The 19,739-nt window shown below is 42.9% G+C and overlaps 1 protein-coding gene across 2 annotated transcripts in view; it reads right to left on the bottom strand.

Moving 5' to 3' along the window:
- The window catches only part of LOC121283427 (ceramide synthase-like), a 34,704-nt gene that overhangs the window by 6,053 nt on the left and 8,912 nt on the right, over nt 1-19,739 (bottom strand). For both annotated transcript variants that reach the window (XM_041197993.1, XM_041197992.1), the window contains exons 2-3: nt 13,299-13,382; nt 10,250-10,466 (exon numbers count right to left, since the gene is read on the bottom strand). In XM_041197993.1, coding sequence (XP_041053927.1) covers nt 10,250-10,466; nt 13,299-13,382 — 301 coding nt within the window. The remainder of the gene's footprint in view (nt 1-10,249; nt 10,467-13,298; nt 13,383-19,739) is intronic.

Here is a 19,739-nt window from a genome sequence, read left to right as displayed (position 1 = left end):
AAGGCTCAACAGGGAAGGACCACAGTCTAAGGCCCTCCCACCACAGCTTACCAAGAAGCTGGAACCAGCGTAAAACCCATCAGGCTATATGCACCAGAGGGTGTTTGACATGAAATGGAAATATATATTGCAAACGTAGCATATAATTGTAAGTGCAGTGAGGCACTTCAGAGCCACATGCTAATGCTGAAAGAAATTGAATTGTTTTGCAATTTAATGTACTATTACAAATTTTATGAGAAAAGTATATTGAAAAAATAGGTGAGGCACTGGAGGGTGCCTGAGGAAATAGGTGTTGGCAAAGTACCATAAGTGTTAACAGGAGCAAAGAACTTTGCAAAGTGAAATAATTAAGCATAAATCTCTTGATGTCAACAAGAGCTGAGCTGGGAGGTATTTAACTGATTGACTGCATGGAGAGTGGGAGAGAAACTAAATGAAGAACTATTATGTTAACTATGGTAGTGTGTACTATGAATCCTCTTGCCAGCATTTCTGTTTAGGCATGCTGGTGAGCACAACATGTCACCCTCCTCATTCTCCACACTCAAATAATGTCCCAACGTTAACAAATTGCAAAACAACATTGTGCTTTCACAACGGGGATACTCATCTTGCATAACCCAGCTTTGTCAGTTTGTTTTTTAAATGCATGTGCTTGGTCGAGCGAAGAGATTTTCACAGGGAGAAGAAAGGTCTGGTTGGACTCGCTGATTAGCTGGGCATCCGTTTTACAGGCTGTATTTTCTATGTAAACATCAGCTATGCCAGGTGGTGGTTTATTGCACAAGTTAAAACACTGACTCTGTCTGCTTAGCTTAATTATTGTTTCCTTAGCTTCTACTGACGTTCTCCATTTTCCACTTCACCTTATTTCGAAATCATGTCTTCCTCTCCCACACTGCGACTTTTTTTTCACTGTGGGTGAGTTTAATTAGTCTTTGCTCAAACATCGTGTCCCAGTGCTATCCTGTATCCCATCCCTTCCCAATGCACTGATGTCCATTGTCTAGTACTCAAAAGTGAGGTAGGGTAAGAACAATGAACAAAAGTGAGACGCAGTGCTCTGACTGTGATCTTGCCAATGTTTTTTGCAGAGCATTAGTATTATCAAAAACAAAAACAGAAATACCTGGAAAAACTCAGCAGGTCTGGTAGCATCGGTGGAGAAGAGTACAGTTGACGTTTCGAGTCCTCATGACCCTTCAACAGAACTAACTAAAAATAGGAAAGGGGTGAAATATAAGCTGGTTTAAAGGGGGGGGAGGTGTTGGGACACGAAGAGCTAGTAAAGGGCCAGTGATAGGTGGAGATAACCAAAAGATGTCACAGACAACAGGACGAAGAGGTGTTGAAGGTGGTGATATTATCTAAAGGAATGTGCTAATTTAAGGGTAGAAAGCAGGACAAACAAGGTACAGATAGCTCTAGTGGGGGTGGGGTGGGGTGAAGAATACTAAAAAGGCTAAAAGGTAGAGATAAAACAATGGGTGGAAATACATTTAAAAGTAATGGAGATAGGTGGGAAAAGAAAAATCTATATAAATTATTGGAAAAAATAAAAAGGAGGGGGAAAAACGGAAAGGGGGTGGGGATGGAGGAGAGAGTTCATGATCTGAAGTTGTTGAACTCAATATTCAGTCCAGAAGGCTGTAAAGTGCCTAATCGGAAGATGAGGTGCATTGTAAATAAACTTAATGTTTCCACCCAAGAAGTGTCTGCTGATCAACTCTATCATTAATAGTACAACTTGACTACCCTACAACAAACTGGCGGTGAGGATAAAACAGGGTTGAACAGAAGGAATCAAGTTAAAAAGAAATCAGCACTGTACCTCGCCCAGTGATTGTAGTAGCAAGCTCTGTTAGAATTGAAGAAGTTATCCCCTCTCAAAATGCCACAATTTGGGAAAATTGATCCTTTTGAGCCAGCTGCAGACGATTGGTCTCAATATATAGAATGCCTCACATTCTTTTTTCAAGCGAATGAGATTCCGGAGGAGGAGAAGAGGCAAGTGATCCTCTTAAGTACTTGTGGGAGCAAAACCTACAGTTTGATTTGAAGTTTGATGGCACCCTGTGCCCCAGATTTGAAACATTTCGATGAATTGATGGACTTCGTGAAGGGTCACTTTCAACCAAAGCCCTCAGTCACGATGCAGAAGTTCAGGTTTAATTCACAAAATAAAGCCCCAGGTGAGACAATTGCATGCTACTTGGCAAATTTGAAGCAGCTAACGGAACATTATGAGTTTGATACAACTCTGAATGACATGCTCAGAGATCATTTAGTATGTGGTGTGAAAGAGGACACTATTTAGAAAAGATTATTGTCCGAAGTGAACCTGGATTTCAAGAAAGCGCTAGAGATAGCGCTGGCCATGAAAAGCTCAGTAAGAGATTCAAAAGCAAAAGAGGGTGCGCAAAATGGTGCTGTCCTCTACACTGGGTGGGAAATCTCAGCCGAAAGAGGTGTGAGAAAGCAAGCCTGCCGAGAAGCGGGAAACAGACCCCGCTAGTCAAAGAATGAAGAAAAATAACTGAGCAGCGAAATCAAAGAATAACTTTAACAAAGGTGGAAACAATCAGTATTTTACCGATTGACAGTCTAAAAAAGTTGAATGCTACTATTGTCATAGAAATGGACATATAATGAGGCAGTGCAAGGAAAGATTCAAGCAGGCTTGTAAACAAAAGAAGAAGCCCAATGAAATCTACAACGTAGAAGAGCCGGAAACAACAAATTCAGACATTTACACGTCGTTTAATCCAAAAGTTGGAAAGACAGAACCAATATTTGTCACAGTGAAAGTAAATGGCAAACCTGTTAGAATGGAAGTGGACACAGGAGCCTCCACTACAGTAATTGAGGAACATCCCTTCAGATATCTGAATGTCTGATCATCAATTAAGTTTAGAAGAAACAGCCAACTAGCTAAAAACATATCCAAGTGAAGACATTCGAGTAAAAGGCATAAGCACAGAACTGTCCATTAGGGAAGCTAACCGGCAAAGCTACCAGTGTTAGTATTGAGAGGCAGAGGACCAAGCCTTCTGGGGCAAAATTGGCTAAGGGAGATCAACCTGATTGGCCACTGGGATTCCAAAAGGATGCTGGAAGCATTCCTGTTTTGAAAAAGGAGTGTGTAAGGACTCAACAACCTGAAGAAATGCAGGCTGTCTTAAACCAAAAGCTAGAAGGAACTCAAAGAGACCCTGCTTGATGACAGAGTTCGAGATGAGGTGAGCAACCTTCGCAGGGAAAAAGGAAACCTGCTGAAAGACCTTCACATACTACAAGCTTCCCTCAGGTCAAAGTTTGTACCTCTGGAAGAGTATGAAGAGAAACAGAAAGAATTCTCTGACTAAACTGAAGAACCGAGTTGGCAGAGAAGACACAACAATGCTCAATTTTCCAGGAGGCAGCAAACAAATACAAAAAAAGAGATGGAAGAGCTGAAAAATCAGCTAAATGAAGCTAAAGAGGCTTTGAGGCAAAAATCACAGAATTTTCCAAGAAGCAGACAGATACTGAAATTTTGGCAGACTCAGCCAATGAGCTCAGACAAGTTGAGCTTGCATCTGAGAGAAGTTTGGCCAATAGTGAAGTTAAAAAGGCCAAGATTAAAGTCTAAGTTAGAGAGAAGATACAGAAATACTAATAGGGCCTTAACTCTGGCAGCATACGAATACACTTTCATACATAGGCCTGGTAATCAAATTGCAAATGCCAATGTCCTTAGTCGTTTGCCTTTATAAGAAAATGATGAGCACGTCCCAGTTCCACAGGAACTTGTTCTCCTGTTAAATTTTTTAGAGTCCTCACTGGTATGTGCTCGAAAGATCAGAGACTGGACAAGTTGGGACCCAGTCCTATCTCAAGTATGAGAACAAGTGTTACATGGTTGGTCACAGGAACCCGTATCTGACAGAATGAAACCGTACTTCAACAGAAGACATGAAATAACCAGCCAGGATAGTATCTTATTGTGGGGAACACGAGTGATAGTTCCTCCAAAGGGAAGGGAGCCACTTTTAATTGAACTACACAGTGCCCATCCAGGAACTGCCCGAGTGAAGACCATTGCACGCAGCTACCTATGGTGGCCAGGGATGGATGGCAAAATACAAAGTTTAGCAAAGCACTGTGTGCAGTGTCAGCAACTGCAAAGGTTTCCAGTGACAGCTCTGTTACACCCATGGGAGTGGCCAGGTAGACCCTGGGTGCGGTTACACATTTACTACGTTGGACCTTTCCTGGGAACAATATTTCTGCTCATTGTCGATGTCCATTCAAAATGGTTGGACGTATATGAGGTGAAGTCACCAATGTCAGCCGCTACAATTGAGAAACTACGTCAGAGTTTTGCCATTCATGGACTACCAGAAGTAGTCGTTTCCGATAACGGCACGGCATTTACGAGTGTTGAGTTTCAATAGTTTATCAGCCTCAACGGTATCACTTATGTGAAAACTGCACCATACTACCCTTCCTCAAATGGACTGACCGAAAGGGCAGTTCAAACATTCAAGGCATGCATGAGAAAGCTAACTGGCAATTCCTGGACAACCAAGCTAGCACGCTTTCTTTTTCATTACAGGACCACCCCTCACACAACAACAGGTGTCACACCTGTGGAGTTATTGTTGAAACCCCGTCTCAGGACGAGATTGAGCTTAATAATGCCGAATTTCGAGGGGAAAGTGGAAAGGAGTCAGGGAAGTCAGAAAACTAGACATGACTAGTATTGTCACGAGAGGAAATTTACTGTAGGAGAGCTGGTATACGTGAAGAACTTTGGGGGAGGACCAAAGTGGTTACCAGGTGGAATCAGTGCAGTGACTGGACCTCTATCTTACCACGTGGAGGTGGAAGGCTGGATCATCCATAAACATGTGAACCATTTAAGGAAAAGAGAGACAAATCACCAAGATTTGATTCCACCAGTGATCATGACCAGGTCTGCATTTCCTGTTGAGAATACTCAGCCCAAGACTCTCATGTCTGATGTTCCTATAAGAGTTGAGGATACAGAACTGCAAGTGCCCACCAAAGCAACTGATGATCAGGCAACTCCGGAAAAGGAGGTTCCTGACAAATAATCTGAAGTTGTAGAACTGAGACGTTCCACATGTACCAGGAAACCACCTGAAAGACTGAATTTGTAAATTCATTACCAAGTGTAAATATTATGTTGGCTTGAAAAATATGTACTTGTAAATACAATATGTATAGCTGAGTTAAAGGGGGAGGAATGTAGTAATTATGGTTTTATTTAGTGTAATGTACCTTTAAGAATAATACTTGCTAGGCAAGATCACATGATCTGTAGTAGCCAATAAGAGAGTAGTGCAGGCTACCTCAGCAGTCAGTGTAGAGATAGAGTTGGAGTTGAAAGCATATGTGTAGTTGCTGCTGAGTACGTTGTAAATAAACTTAATGTTTCCACCCAAGAAGTGTCTGCAGATCAACTCTTTCATTAATAGTACAATTCGGTCACCCTACAACAGTGAGTATTCAAAATAGAGAATGAGTTGGAAGGCTTTGTATTGCAGGAATTTTATCACCCCTTCAAACCCAACCCACCGTCAGGCATGAGTGCCAGGAAATTACTGTACGCTAGAAAAAATGGCCTTTATCCAGGCCAGTCATGTGTTTGGTAAATTGTCAATATTTTAAAGCTGCTCATGTCTGCTTGCCCCTGTTGCACGTTGAAAATCAGTGGATAAATTCCCAGCTCATTCAGCCAAGTCTACCGATACTCAATGCAAGCTGCCACCTGACTTCTACTTACTGTAAAGGAAGGATTGGAGGCAAATCCTATCTGTGGGTCGCTGGTGACGGTGGAGCTGGCCATTTCCTGCTCTTATTTCTACAGATCATCAAGACGGAAGCCTTGGTTTTGGTCTTTTCCAGTTCTGAGATTATTGGAAGGACCCCTATTTCCATAAATTTGCATATAAACTCATTATGATGCAGTTAACTAAATGATGAGCACGGTGATTGATTGAGGTAAGATCAGTTGCAGCCCCAGAATCAGTGCAGCAAAGTATATGTGCCTTTCAGTTGCTCAGCTGTAGCACATTTCCTTCAGACGTTCTCTAAATGATTGGCTATAGTGAAGCATTTTGGGAAGCTTTACTACACTAAAGGAGATATGTAGATGCAAATTATTGTTCTAGTGCCCCTAGACACAGGACTAGGGAGAGAAATCTTCGACACCAGTGCTTCTTTCTGTTTCTGGGCCCCTTATCCCAACCTCCCCATCACATCCTTCCAGTGCCCACTGCCCAGAATTGGGAACCATAGTCACAGTGAGGTCGAAATGTTTTATCCAGGTTTAGCTTTTGTATTCTTGTAAATTATTGTAAACTTCCTGGCTTTTGTACCCTGTGCCTCGATTTATAAAGCCCATTAAAAGCTTAGGTTTCGATACAATATGCTTTACAACCATGGCTTTGTCAGACAATTATACACAACTAAGTCATTCATATTACGCAACCATCTCCGCTTCTTTCAACCTGGCCCTGTGCAATATCCGGACAGCAACATCCAAAAGACCTGAACCACAAGCACCGCAAACAACAATCCCATGTACAAATGAAAATATCTTGAACTAATAATGACAAATTCTATTGCCACACGACTCTTAGTTTCACTTCCAAGTTTAAAACTGGCAAAACCTTTCAGTCAATTAGCACCAACCAATAACAATATTTCTATCCATACAGGTGGGCTTTGTTAACAGAAAAGTTATAGCTTACATTGAGTGATAAATGTTTTTTCATTTTAAATTGAAACGAACCACACTTACAAATGCCCAATATAATAGGAGAACAAAGTACTGCAGATGCTGGAAATCTGAAATATAAACAAAAAATGCTGGAAATACTCAGCAGGCCAGGCAGCATCTGGAGAGAGAAAGAGAGAGTCAACACTTCAGATCTATGATCTGCACTAGTTCTGAAGGGTCACTACCTCTGTTTCTCTCTGCATAGACACTGCCAGGCAGGTCGATCATTTCCAACACTTCCCATTTCTATTGGAGCAAAAATAACTCCTTTTTCCATCCCTCTAAAAAGCAATCGGACTTCTTGTGAGCCTCTCATTCCCCCTTCAGCAAGAAACCCAGCAGCAGCTGCCTGGGATCTAGTTTGGCACAACATTAAAGATGAATTTCAAACAAAGTTAAGACATGAAGAAAACATAAAACAACAAAGTCAAAGCAATGAATTCATCATTTTAAAAATGAGTAATTAATAAAAATAATCATGAAAAAGTGCCAAATAGCAGCGCTAACTAATAAAACCTTTTTGGCCTTTTTATTAAAGAAGCAGAGCTAGGGAAGGACAAACTAGGCCCAAAGTCCGGGTCACCAGGGAAGGGACCGGGGTCGAGCTAAGGAGTTGGATTTAACTAACACCGACTTCGTATTCGCCTCTGGTGCCTCACACTCCTAGCTGGCCTCAGTGGAATTCATACGAAAGTGGGGGTTGGAAGCGGGTTTCTTTTCAGCCTGGGTGTTCCTCCTCACCTGGCCTGGTTTGTGGGTAGGTTTGGGAAAGGGTGGATGGGTTGGAAAAGGGTGCGTGCAAATGTGTCCCCAAACCAAGCAGCCTCTGTGCGTTTGTGTGTGCGTGTGTCCGGTTCATTCCCAATTTCAGGGTTTTCTCTCTCTCACACGCACTCACTCTCTCACACACATTCTCTCTCTCTCTCTCACACATACACATTCATTCATTCTGTCACGCACTGACTCACTTTTTGCAGCATTAGTGAGAAACTTCAAGTTTCTCTTCCGAACTCTGCCTCCTCCATCTTTCACTATATCCTGGTGAACCGAGAATGGCCCTTTTCCATTGCTTTGATACCCTTTCCATTTGAGGGTGCTCAAATGCTTCCCCCCACCTCTCTCTTGCTCGCTTAAGCGCTCCCTCTCTCTTGTGCTTTCCTTGGTTCAGTTTCTTGCAGCCCATTCTCTTGCTGGGGCATCTGCTCGTCTCAAGGCCTCTGACTGCTTTTCTCTGTATGTGGGAAGACCCACATCATCTTCTGGCGCACTGGGTAACAGTGACTTGGAGCTGATGGCCTGGGGATCTCCATGTCGCCTGGAAGATCAGTGATGTCAGTTCCTCGCCAAACTGCAACCCAAACCTACACCTCTACCCCATGTCTGGTGACATCATCTGACCATCGTCGCAGGGAGTTGGAACCACACGAAGTCCAGTCAGGAGGGGTAGGAGAACCAGGGTACTGGGGCCAAGCCCCGGGAGAGGGGGATGCACTGCCACTGGTGTGCCTGTCGGGTAGAGGGGGCCCCCAGTTAGCAGCTCCGTTGAATTAGGAACAACGGCCGGGTCTCGGAGTCGGATGTGGATGTGGCCCTTTGCTGCCTGTGCAGAGGGGCGGTGCTGCCGGTAAAGTAAAAGCGGTGAGTCGAGCCTGGGCCCCCAGAGGGTACGCAGCACTCAACCCCTGGGCGCGAAGGCCAGTTGAGAGAGGGCATGGTACTGTCTGAGCCTGAGCCCACCCCCTGCCACCCCCAGAGGCATGGGCCCTAGTGATCAGCACTATCTGCACCCCCTTCACCCAGGCCCTGCTTACAAGCCATATTAAGCCTGTTAATCTTTATCTGAATTGGCCCTGCTCTCAAATGTGCTCGAACAGGTGATATCTGTCCGTGCATTTACAGTCGCTTCTTAGTCTTTTCGTTGCCTTTTCCATTTTAGAATTGAGAGTAAGATATGGACAGCTATTCTTTGTTGACCTTCTGTAGTCATATTGGCCAGAAAGCACAGAAATGCCTCTCTTTATAAGAGCAAAAAACTTGCCCTATGAAATGGGTCCAGTTTGACTATGTAATCACAATCATTTTAAGGATGCAAGTGCACCTCCTGCGGTGTAACTCAGAACTGCACTGTTATATAAGGGTAGTGGGTGTTACTGGAGCACGCAATGTATTATTCTGCTACCAAAACAGAACTATGTTTCAGCTGATCCTGCTCTTCAAGGCTAAGTGCTTTGTAAATAAGTCAGAATTTCACTGCTGTTTTGGGGAAGGAATTTTGCAACTCGGAAGACAGTTGTAAATTTCTGGCTCCTGCTCCAGAGTTTAAAAACAGAAATGAGTGACCGCAGTCTGTCACGATGACAGGAAACTGTGATTGAATGAGAGCTACCTACAACTTCACCAGCTAACCACAGGCATATGGAACTGTTTAAAGAAGACCTCTTTTAAAAAAAACAAGTAAAGACACTGATCAAAGAATGGCTGCCATGAGTCACCTGATGGTTGATACTGTAAAGTTGACCACTTCTCTGGAAAGTCTATATGAATTGCACTGCAGACCTGTTACAAGGAATTTCACACCTGGGAGGCGGAGGGGTGGGGTGGTGTCAAGGTCCACTTCAAACAGGGACATTCTTGAAAGGAAGGCATTGAAGATACAAAGTGCTAGTCATCGATCAGATACTCATTAGACATTCAAAAACCCCGTGGAGGACGAAATAACCCCCTTCTCCTGTTGATTTACATCTTGAAATGTGTCAAAAGTTTTGGAGATGAAAAGATCGGAAAATGGGATACCTTGGTCTACAACAATGAATGAAAGACATGCTAATTGAATTCCCTTCTGGGAATATAGACAGTTTTAAAAACCGGTTCTGCCAAGCAGAAGAGAAAGAAAACAGGAGCAAAAAGAAACATGACAGTCATCTAAAGCACTGCTGGAAAAGAGCAGGAAAGATCTCTCTCTCTCTGTCTGGAAGCTAACAAGGTACCTTCAAGTAGACCTGAATAAAGTCTACTCCAGAATTCTACAGGAAACCAACTAGTTTCAACCGGCCACAATGTTCAACAATCTATGCCTCAAAGACAAGCAAAGGACTTAATCGTATATTCTTTTAACTTTTTATTGGACTCTAATTTTCTTACTTCTGATATCTGTGTGAGCATTTGTTGTTGCGTCTTTATCATTTTTTCTTGGGTTTAGTATCGAACAAACTTACTCTTTCTTTGACTCAAGAAAATGTGGTTTGATTGGCTCCTTATTAACAAATAAATACATTTGGGTTGGAGAAGGCATTTACGGGGCAAAGAAATTTTTAAAGCCTTTGTTGCTGCCAACCAAGGGGGCTGAATAAAAGAGGAGCCAGCTCACTACCCCCCACCCCTCACCCGGTCGTAACACCTGAAATATGACAGACATAACTTCATTGCATATAATGAGATGGGTTGATGAAACCTCACCACAATAATAGGGAAGCAGACGAGTAACAGCACAAGATGGTGCAGCACTATCAAAGCGTTTTTCTTCAGGAAGTCGGTCACAATGTTGACCGGCGCACTGTTCTGCCCATTGTCGCGTTTCATCTTTTGCTTGTACCAGTGATATAGGTACATGGCATAAATATCATAAACCATGTAAGGTGCCCCAAACATCACATAAGCTGTAGAAATCCAATGCCTAGGAGTAAAGAGCAAATAAACAATAAATAGTATTAAAAAGAATGTTAATTGAAGGAATCTAATTATTACGCAAGATGGGCTAAATATTTACTGTATCACCTATAACTCTCAGATTGAAATGAGGCTGAAGTTGAAGCTGTTTGTCCAGTATACATCTATGTAACCAGTAGAATTGTAGAACGGTTACAGCACAGGAGGAGAACGTTCAGCCCATTGTGTCTGTGGCAGCTCTCTGCAAGAGCAACTCAGTCCCAATCCCCCACCCTTTCCCGATAGCCCTGAAAATGTTTGCTTTTTCGGTGCTTTCCAATTCCCTTTTGAAAGCCATCAATGTATCTGCCTTCACTACACTCTCAGACAGTGCATTCCAGGTCTTAACCACTTGCTGGTTAAAACGTTTTTCCTTATGCCGTTTTTGCTTCTTTTGCCGTCCACTTTAAATCAGTGCCCTCTGGTTCTCAACCCTTGTGCCCAAGGGAACAATGTTTCCCTATCCACGCTGTTTAGACTGCTCATGGTTTTGAACACCTCTATCAAATCGCTTTTCAACCTTCTCTTTGCTAAGGAGACCAACTCTAGCTTCACCAATCTATCCAGGTAACTGAAGTCCCTCATCCCTGGAACTATTCTCATGAATCTTTTCTGCATCCTCTCGAAAGCCTTCACGTCTTTTCTAAAGCCCAGAAATGGACCCAATACTGCAACTGAGGACAAACCAGTGCTTTATAAAGGTTCATCATAACACCCCTGCTTTTGTACTCTATTCCTCTATTTATAAAGGCCAGGAACCTATATGCCTTTTGATAGTGAGTATATCTATATAGAATATTTTGTTCACAATACCCTGGCTCACCATTCTGCTGTGTGGGTGGCAAACTTGTCAATTGCTTATTGTTAAAACAAGTAAAGCTTTTAGTTAAATCCATTCCAATATCTTATTTAGCGATTGGGCAATTGCGGTAACACCAGGATAGTGAAGGTGTGTCATGGGGGTGTTTTACCACACCAGCCAGTCAGTGTTTATAATAGAGCTTTGTTCTTAGTTTCATGAAGAATATGAATACATATTTACAGGCACACGCAATGCTGCTCCTCTAATGGTTTGATATGTGAATGCTTAGACTATGACTACATCATAGATTATTGTGGGATTTTCCAGTCCCGCCCACCACGGGATCGGAAATTCCTACCTGAGCTAACAGGCTGGTACGTCAAATTCTCCGTCCCATCTACAACGATTCCCGTGATGGGCAGGACTGGAAAATTCCACCCTATGGCTCTGAGTTGCGCTTAAGAGAAAGATCCCAGTTTCATTCCCCCAGTTGTGCTGAGCTAGTCACCTCAGTTCTGGTTCAGGTACGGACAATGCAATTGACCTTAGGGACTCTGGTCTAGGAAGGTGAAAATAGTTATCAATTTTCAGAGTGTCTGCCTCTGATCATGTGTGTGTGGTGTGTGTGTGGTGTGCGTGTGCATGTGTAAGTGGCCAGTGCATGCGCACGCGTGTATATATGCATGTCTGTGTGTGCATGTATGTGTCTGTGTGGGGAGACCAGCGCAGGCTCCGTTGCAATGCTGGTTTAATTCATAGTATAATAATCGCCATGAGGGCTGCTGGAATGTGTGCAATCTTCCCTAGGTATAATCAGTGTAGCAGAAAGGTCTGGTATTTAAAGGGTTAATGTGGGACTGAGCAGGGTTAATGTGGGACTGAGTACAGTACCACCCACACAGTGATGTAAGAAGGCACATGACCCACACCCAGGGTCGGTCTGGAGATGGACACAATTGGGTTAAGACCTAGAATGGAGATAACTCCATATCTGTACCTTCCACTGTAAATAACGAGATGTGAAAGGGTTATAAATCCTCCAGGCCACCTGAATCTCTAACTTTAAGAACTTGAAGGGGGAAGATGGGGTAGTGAGAATGTTGTTAATTTAATCACATTAAAGTTGTAACAATAAGGTAAATGCACAAGTCTTAAAACAATGTAAGACTTGGAACTAAACTAAAGTAACTCTATTTCCATGTGATAAAGAGTTGTGGGGAGGTGTAGTAGAAGGGTCTGCTATATAAAGGGTTAGTGTGGGTCTGAGTACAATACTGCCCACACAGTGATGTAAGAAGGCACATAACCCAGAGCCAGGGTCAGTCTGGAGATGGACAAAGTTGGGTTAAGACCTAGAATGGAGACAGCTCCATACCTATACCCTCTACTGTAAGTATGTAGACAGTTATGAGTTGTTATAAAGACTTGTTGTTAACATGTTCCAGATTACGAAACCTACTTCATGGTGCCTGAAGCAGGATTCTTCAATCATTGTTTTCAAGAGGCATAAAGTCCCAGAGGTGGAGAAACAGAATCCATGTATTTCAAGATTACTGTCCTTACTTACATAGTCCATCTAATAGAGACCTTTAAAATTATGAAAGACTTTGATAGAGTAGACTTAGTGTTTCCACTGGTGGAAAGGAGCTAGATTAGAGGCCATCAATAGAATAGAGTCATGAAGAAATCAGATAGGGAGTTCTGAAGAAATGTCTTCACCCAGAGAGTGGTTAGAATGTGGAACTCGTTACCACAGGAAGTTTGGATGCTTATAGATAGGCTATAAGGAAGAAAGCAGTACAGGTTTATGCTAATAGAGTTAGACGTGGAAGTACGGAAGAGCTTCGACGTAACATAAATGCCAGAATAGGCTGGTTGGGTCTATTTCTGCACTGTATACTTTATATAATAGACCATATCTTGCTGTTGCGGCAGTTAAGCGTGTCTAATGTTTAAGCTCACATAACAGCTGTAGAAGATGCAACAAAAGCTTCCTACCTGTCTTTCATCACATGCTTACAGGAGGAAATGATGATGTAACCAACGAACACTGCCATCATGGCTTGCACGGAGGAAATGAACCTGGGATTTTAAAAAAGGAGAAATGGAAATCATTACTTAACCCAAAGGAAATTGATATGAAAGGTACCTTTGAATTCTAACTATGGTCAGGCATAGCCATTTGTTTACTTACTTTGCAGCAGTCCCTGCCACACCATTCTAGGCAAGACCCAAACAAAAAACTGCTTCTTGTCACCAAAGTTGTTAGATCTTTTCCCATTTTAGCAGGCACAATTAGCATTTGCCTAAAGAACAGGTGATGGGGTGAGAGTGAAATAAAAGTATCCAAGGTGCATTATTACCTGGCTCAGCAAAGTTGCAAATTGAATGATAAAAGAATATCTGTTGAGATCCCAAACTACTTGACGTCCAACAGATTCCGCAGCTCCTGATGATTTGTTGGCCCCACTTTTGTAGCCTGTTGGACTGGTCCAGTCTTGATTTATGAATGTGGAACGTAGGACCTAGGAGCAGGAGTAGGCCAATCGGCCCTTCGAGTCTGCTCCGCCATTTGATAAGATCATGGCTGATCTGATTGTTGATTCAATGTCCACTTCAGAGTTAGATCACACCTTGACACCCAAATTAGACTCCACATCTTATGTTGGCGTGGATGCCAAATAGATAGCACAACCATACCAAACTTGTCATCTAAATATGTCTTCAATGTTCATGCTCAAGATGGTGCTTCATTACAACTGGGCTTTTTAATTTAGTGGTGTATTTCTAATGGGGCACCATGATTTTTCACCCTGATTATTCTACTGAAGATACCTTCACTGATGTTAATGGAGGCCTGGTAAATCCACAAGTGTTAAGGAAAATATCATTGCACCCCACAGGTTTGCAAGGATGTTTGATATGAGTGAAGGAATGGCTTGCTGGTGGCAGAAAGACAACACTAATCTGTTTACTCTGTAGAAGAGGTCACTCCCTGGCACTGTAGATGAGCAGAAGTCAAGCATTATTGCGAAATCTGAGCAAAAGGTTAATGCTTGTGTGCTTCTCACTAGCAAACATGAAAAGACCACAAAATCGGACAACAGTGATTTGTGAATCAAATCAGCATTGAGCTATAAGGCTCCCCCTTCCACAGATTACAGTTTAGCACACCAAGCCTCTGTAACGAGGAGTTGGATAGGTAATTTCTTTTCTGTGCTGTTACGCAACATGACCTGAAGCATGGCCCGCGTGCAAGATGGTGTTTAGGACTGTGATCGCAGAATGGCAATGCATATTACTTCAAGCAGTAAAATCTCCAATCTCAACCAAGAGGTTGTGGAAGGGTCACAACGACTGTTGACTTGTATGTCCTTAAGTCCCTCTTTGCTCCTGATTATGGTACAAGAGGCCTTTCTCTAGCCTGCTCCTGGTCAGCGAAGGGGAAGGTTTAAGGAGGAGAAAAACAGCGGGAATAAAATTTAAAAGTAGATATATTTTTCTTTCCCCCTTGCCTAAATTCATAAGGACAAGCTTCAAAAATTCTTGTGTAATTGGAAATCCCACAGGATGCATCCTGGAAAGACTAAGCTATTTCCTTTCCTTATCAATGGCAAACAGACTAACTTCTACCCAACCTCTGTGCTGACTGAGCCAAAGTGGAATCAGTGCATAAGTAATAGTCTCTCTTCAGCGATAAAGAAACATGGGGCAGGTTCTTCCCCTCATTAGGGGGGGGGGGGTTGTGTGGGAGTGGGTGGGTTCCCGATCAGTGCCCCCTATTGGGGGTACGCTGCCATTTTACATGGGGGGGGGGGGGGGGGGGCCAATTAAGGCCCACCCAGCGTGACATCCACCAGGAAGTGCTATGTGCTCCCTGTGCAGGTGGTGGTGGTGGGGGGGTGGAGAGAGAGAGGGGGGGGGGATATTCCCTGGGCGTGCACATGGGAGAGTGCACAGATCTCCCTGAGGCAAAGTGCTGCCTCAGGGAGATTGGCTCAAATGCGAAAACTAGTTTAAAGAAAGAATAGGAAAATTTTTACTGCCCTGTCCCCTCATGAGACATGTCCATAACTCTTATTTTAAAACATTCTGAAACTTTTAAATCCCTCATGAAACCTCATCCCGCCGGTGGATGAGGTTTCATGTCTTTTCAGAAGCCAGCTGGGGTTGGACGGGCAGGTCCATTGATTAGTTCAATTATTTTATTAATGGCCTTAAGTGGACGTTGACAGGTCGACGGGCACACAGCTGGGTTGGCTGCACACCTGCCGACCTGAAAGTCTAAATGACGCGGGGTGACGTTGGGACGCCCGCCTGAAGTCACCCCACGTCTTTTTACGCGTCGGCGAGCGGGCCCCACCCTCTGCTCGTCGACCGGAAGATGCAGCCCATGATTTTAGAAAGTGAACACAGCTGGACTGCTGAATAAACCGATAAAATGATGTTAAATCAGTAGACTGTGCTCACACTTTTTTGAAGAATTGTGATAAACGTTTCCATGGGGTGAGATGAAGTACTGCATGTTAAGAGCATGAAAGACAGCATTGCGAGAGATCTAGGAACACGGGAGCTGCCTATGGTTGCCAACGGTGATTAAATGTATTCTTGGAGGTTTCATCACATGACTTTCCCCCACACTCCCACCGCTCCCCCCAACACTTCCTTGTGATGTACGGCCTTCCTACGCCAATTGGAAAGCAAGAAGACTCATTACCCAAATGGATGATGCCTGACTGTCAGCCAAACAGCCTTTTTTCCCCATTTTCAATATCTTTATATCTGGTAGAGAGAAAAGTTCAAAGAAAATATATATTTTTTAACGTTCTGCTGATGTTTATCCACAGTAGGGTTTGCACACAGTAGTGTCCTGGAGATTGATCTTCAACTCCTGCAGACTCTAGGCCAATCCTGAAGAGCTGGCAACCCTAGAGCTGCCCCATTGGCCGTGGGCAGTGTGTAATAGAGGGAAATCGATTGTCGGTCAACATGGAAGAAGACTAATAATCTCTTTCTTCAAACAAAGACTGATAATTGCCAACATAAGTCAGAGAGCAAATTTGTCCTCTTGCTCGAGACAAGTTAGTTTAGGTGATGTCATCAACATTTTCTCCCGAAGTATTTGATTTTGATTAGTTGGCCATCAGAAATGTTTACAAATCTGACCCTTTACTGCTTTGCCATTTCCATCTTTGCAGAACATTTCGGAATACGGAACAGCCCAACTTGGAGCTTGTTGCTTCTTCAGAGTAAGGAAACTTAAATAAGTACCACTTGCATTTTAGAAATAGGTGCGCAGTGTCAATTTTACAGAGGATTCTACTAAGTCGTTTTTAATAGTCATTCAAAAATGTTTCACAATGATGTCACTGTTTCTATGAATAACACTCTTGATGCTGGAGTGAAACTTTGGGGCTATGCCACTTCTCACAGCTGTTGCATCTTTTGCTGCTGAATAACAGTAATGTGTCTGTCTGTGGGTGTATTGTACAGGTTTTCTTCCAAGGTAACGGCCTCAAACCTGGTTACCTGAAGCAGCCACACTAGCACAAAAGATCAGAGGTTGCATCAAGCGTAAATCAGGTTTTCGCTATTTTTAACACTAGTTCATAAAAAAAATTCCCACTGAAAGCTGGTGCCTACAAAACTGGCCATTCCCCCAGATCGAAATAACAAGCTTAGTGAGTTTTCGCCTGTTTGCTTTTCAAACTCAGCTCCTTTTTTCCATACTGACACTTATAGGCACTAATAGATTTAAAAATTGAACAAATATACTCATTTGGTAGTACTTGAGTATACTCAAGGTCTGTACTACCAAATGACTATTTGTATACCTGAGACAGGGGTACAGCAAAGACCAAATTCAGGATATCAACAACATAGTTCGGTAAACTGTTGTTCCCCTGTTACTGTTAGTCATTTCTTGCGTCCTGATGAGTGCGAGATGAGAAACTTTGGTAGCATGTCTCTTTTTTCAGCGATTAAAACAATACGCTAAGAAACTGACTAGTATACATGGGTGAAACTGCTAAGCGCTTGTTACAAATGCTTATTTTCAACTGTTATCAATAGAACTGCACCTGGTTACCAGTGTAATAAAATATATCAAGGAATGCTTCTTTAATGCAGACGGGGTAAAAATTATTTTCTATTATGCTGTCTGGCTTTGCCAATGATCATGCCAATGAGTCTGGGTGGAAACTTGCACCGGAGCTTCACTTCGGAAAACCAGAGCCATTTCGAGTGCCCAGATTGGCAATTGCGCCCAAAGTGGAAATTCTGCCTCACGGTTTCTACTTTTTGAACGTATGGTGCGCCACAACTTGGGCAACCAGTTCCCTGATCTGTGAGCATTGCTCTGTCATTGGCCAGGAGGAAACAGGTGAACCCTACTGATGGTTCCCAGCTTTCTTGTGACGCCACTCAATGCCCGTCCAATCTGGCACAGTTGGAAATGAAAATTTAGCGTGTGGGATGACCTTACAGCAAAGCAAATTAGATTAACAATGTTTCGGCACTGTGGATTAACATTGCATCCTTGGAATACTTACTCAGTCACAATACAAAGATGGGAAAACAGCACAGCATCATATTTGAAGTTTCCCCTCAACTCCATTCAAGGCAAGAGGCAAAGGGAGAACATGGAATTCGAGCCTCCTGGCTCAAAGGTGTCATTCACTCCCCTTACCTTGCTGCCTGGAGGGAAGGAAGGATTCCAAAGAGGGACAGAAAATAACATACATATGTGGAAGATGATATTAAAGAAAATGATATGATCACCACTTGTGGTGGAGCTCCAACCTTTGAGTGGTGATGTTCTTTGTTTAAAAAGTAAATCCCACAGAACACCAGAAAGGCATCACAACATTCTATTCCTCACCCAAAGAGTGGTAAGAATGTGGAACTTGATACAGGGAGTGGTTAAAGCAAATAGTATGCATTTAAGGGTAAATTAAATAAACATCTGAGGGAGAAGGGAATAGATGGTTATGATGGTAGATTTAGATGGGAAGAAGCTCATAAGCACCAGTATGGACTGGTTGGTCCAAATGGCCTGTTTCTGTGCCGGATATCCTATGCATTGGTTAAAGACATAAATTTCTTGCAATTGTTTTCCAAAATGCTTTCTTTGTCAGACACACGAGGCAAGAATGACTATGTTTAACATGATATTTCAGTATCTATTTCAAAACTAATATGCTGCAAAAAGCAATTGTCAGCCTCTTTTGAAAATATTTATTGGAGTATGCCTGAAATGACACTGTTTGTGATAGAATCACACACAGAATCAACCCGTCACAGCAAATGTTCAAGCTCAACTATCAGCCCAGGGATTAGAATTTCTTTAAAATTCATTCGTTCCTGGGATGTAGGCATCGCTGGTAAGACCAGCATTTACCACCCATCCCCAGCCGCCCTTGTTCAGAGGGCATTTAAGAGTCAACCACACTGCTGTGGGTCTGGAGTCACATGTAGGCCAGACCAGGTAGGGATGGCAGATTTCCTTCCCTAAAGGACATTAGCGAACCAGATGGGTCTTTACGACAATCAACAATGGTTTTGTGGTCATCATCAGACTTTTAATTCCAGATTTTTATTGAGCTCGAGTTTCACCATCTGCTGTGGTGGGATTCAAACCCAGGTCAGCAGAGCATTACCCTGGGTCTCTGAAATACTAGTTCTGTAACAATACCACTATGCCACCGCCTCCAGATGTGTTGCCAAGCATTCTTCCTCAGTTTGTAACCTTGACCCCCATGGGACAGTGACTGGGGTGATTAGCTCATTGTGACCTCTGTCACTTTGGCTGATCTGAGAAAGGCAGGAAAACAAATCAAAGAACAAGTGAAGAAGGCACTCAGTAGAGCGCATGCCTCTACCAAGCTGTGTTACCTCAACAGTGTTACAATTATGCAGCTCGACTTCCTTGAGGCTTTTCCCTGCCTGGTTGATGCTCTGTAACTACAAAGCTGAGAAGAAAAATCTTTAGTAAGAGCTTCCATCTCACTGAGGAGGCTCCAGCTCCAACAACCTGCTGTGAAAATTCTGCTACCATTTTGACAGCTGTGACAAATTCCACTACAGCTGCTGAGACAATCCACTACATTCTAAAACAATTGACCCATAGCATTTGAAAAGAAAAAGTCCATTTTTCCTATCTCCCAATGTTAATAGATGTTTTAAAAAAATTTTGGATCCGAACCTGCATCTTCACCAAAAGCTAATTCTTCCTTGGGACATACCCTATCTGTTTACCAGGTTTTGTTGAAATCTGTTCATTAGCTTTTGAGATATATTGTTTACAAACAGACTAACAGTTCTGAGCTCCAGTGGTGAAGGTAAAATTAATTAAAATGTGCTTTGGAGAAACTGGGATGCAGATCCTCATGGCCCAACGTTCACTTCCGCAAAATTTGAGCTGCTCTGAGGAAATTTCCC

The sequence above is a fragment of the Carcharodon carcharias genome, chromosome 10 (genome assembly GCF_017639515.1).
Source record: "Carcharodon carcharias isolate sCarCar2 chromosome 10, sCarCar2.pri, whole genome shotgun sequence".
Lineage (NCBI taxonomy): Eukaryota > Metazoa > Chordata > Chondrichthyes > Lamniformes > Lamnidae > Carcharodon > Carcharodon carcharias.
The sequence above is the reverse complement of the archived record's forward strand: the minus strand, read 5'-3'. Positions and strand labels throughout refer to the sequence as shown.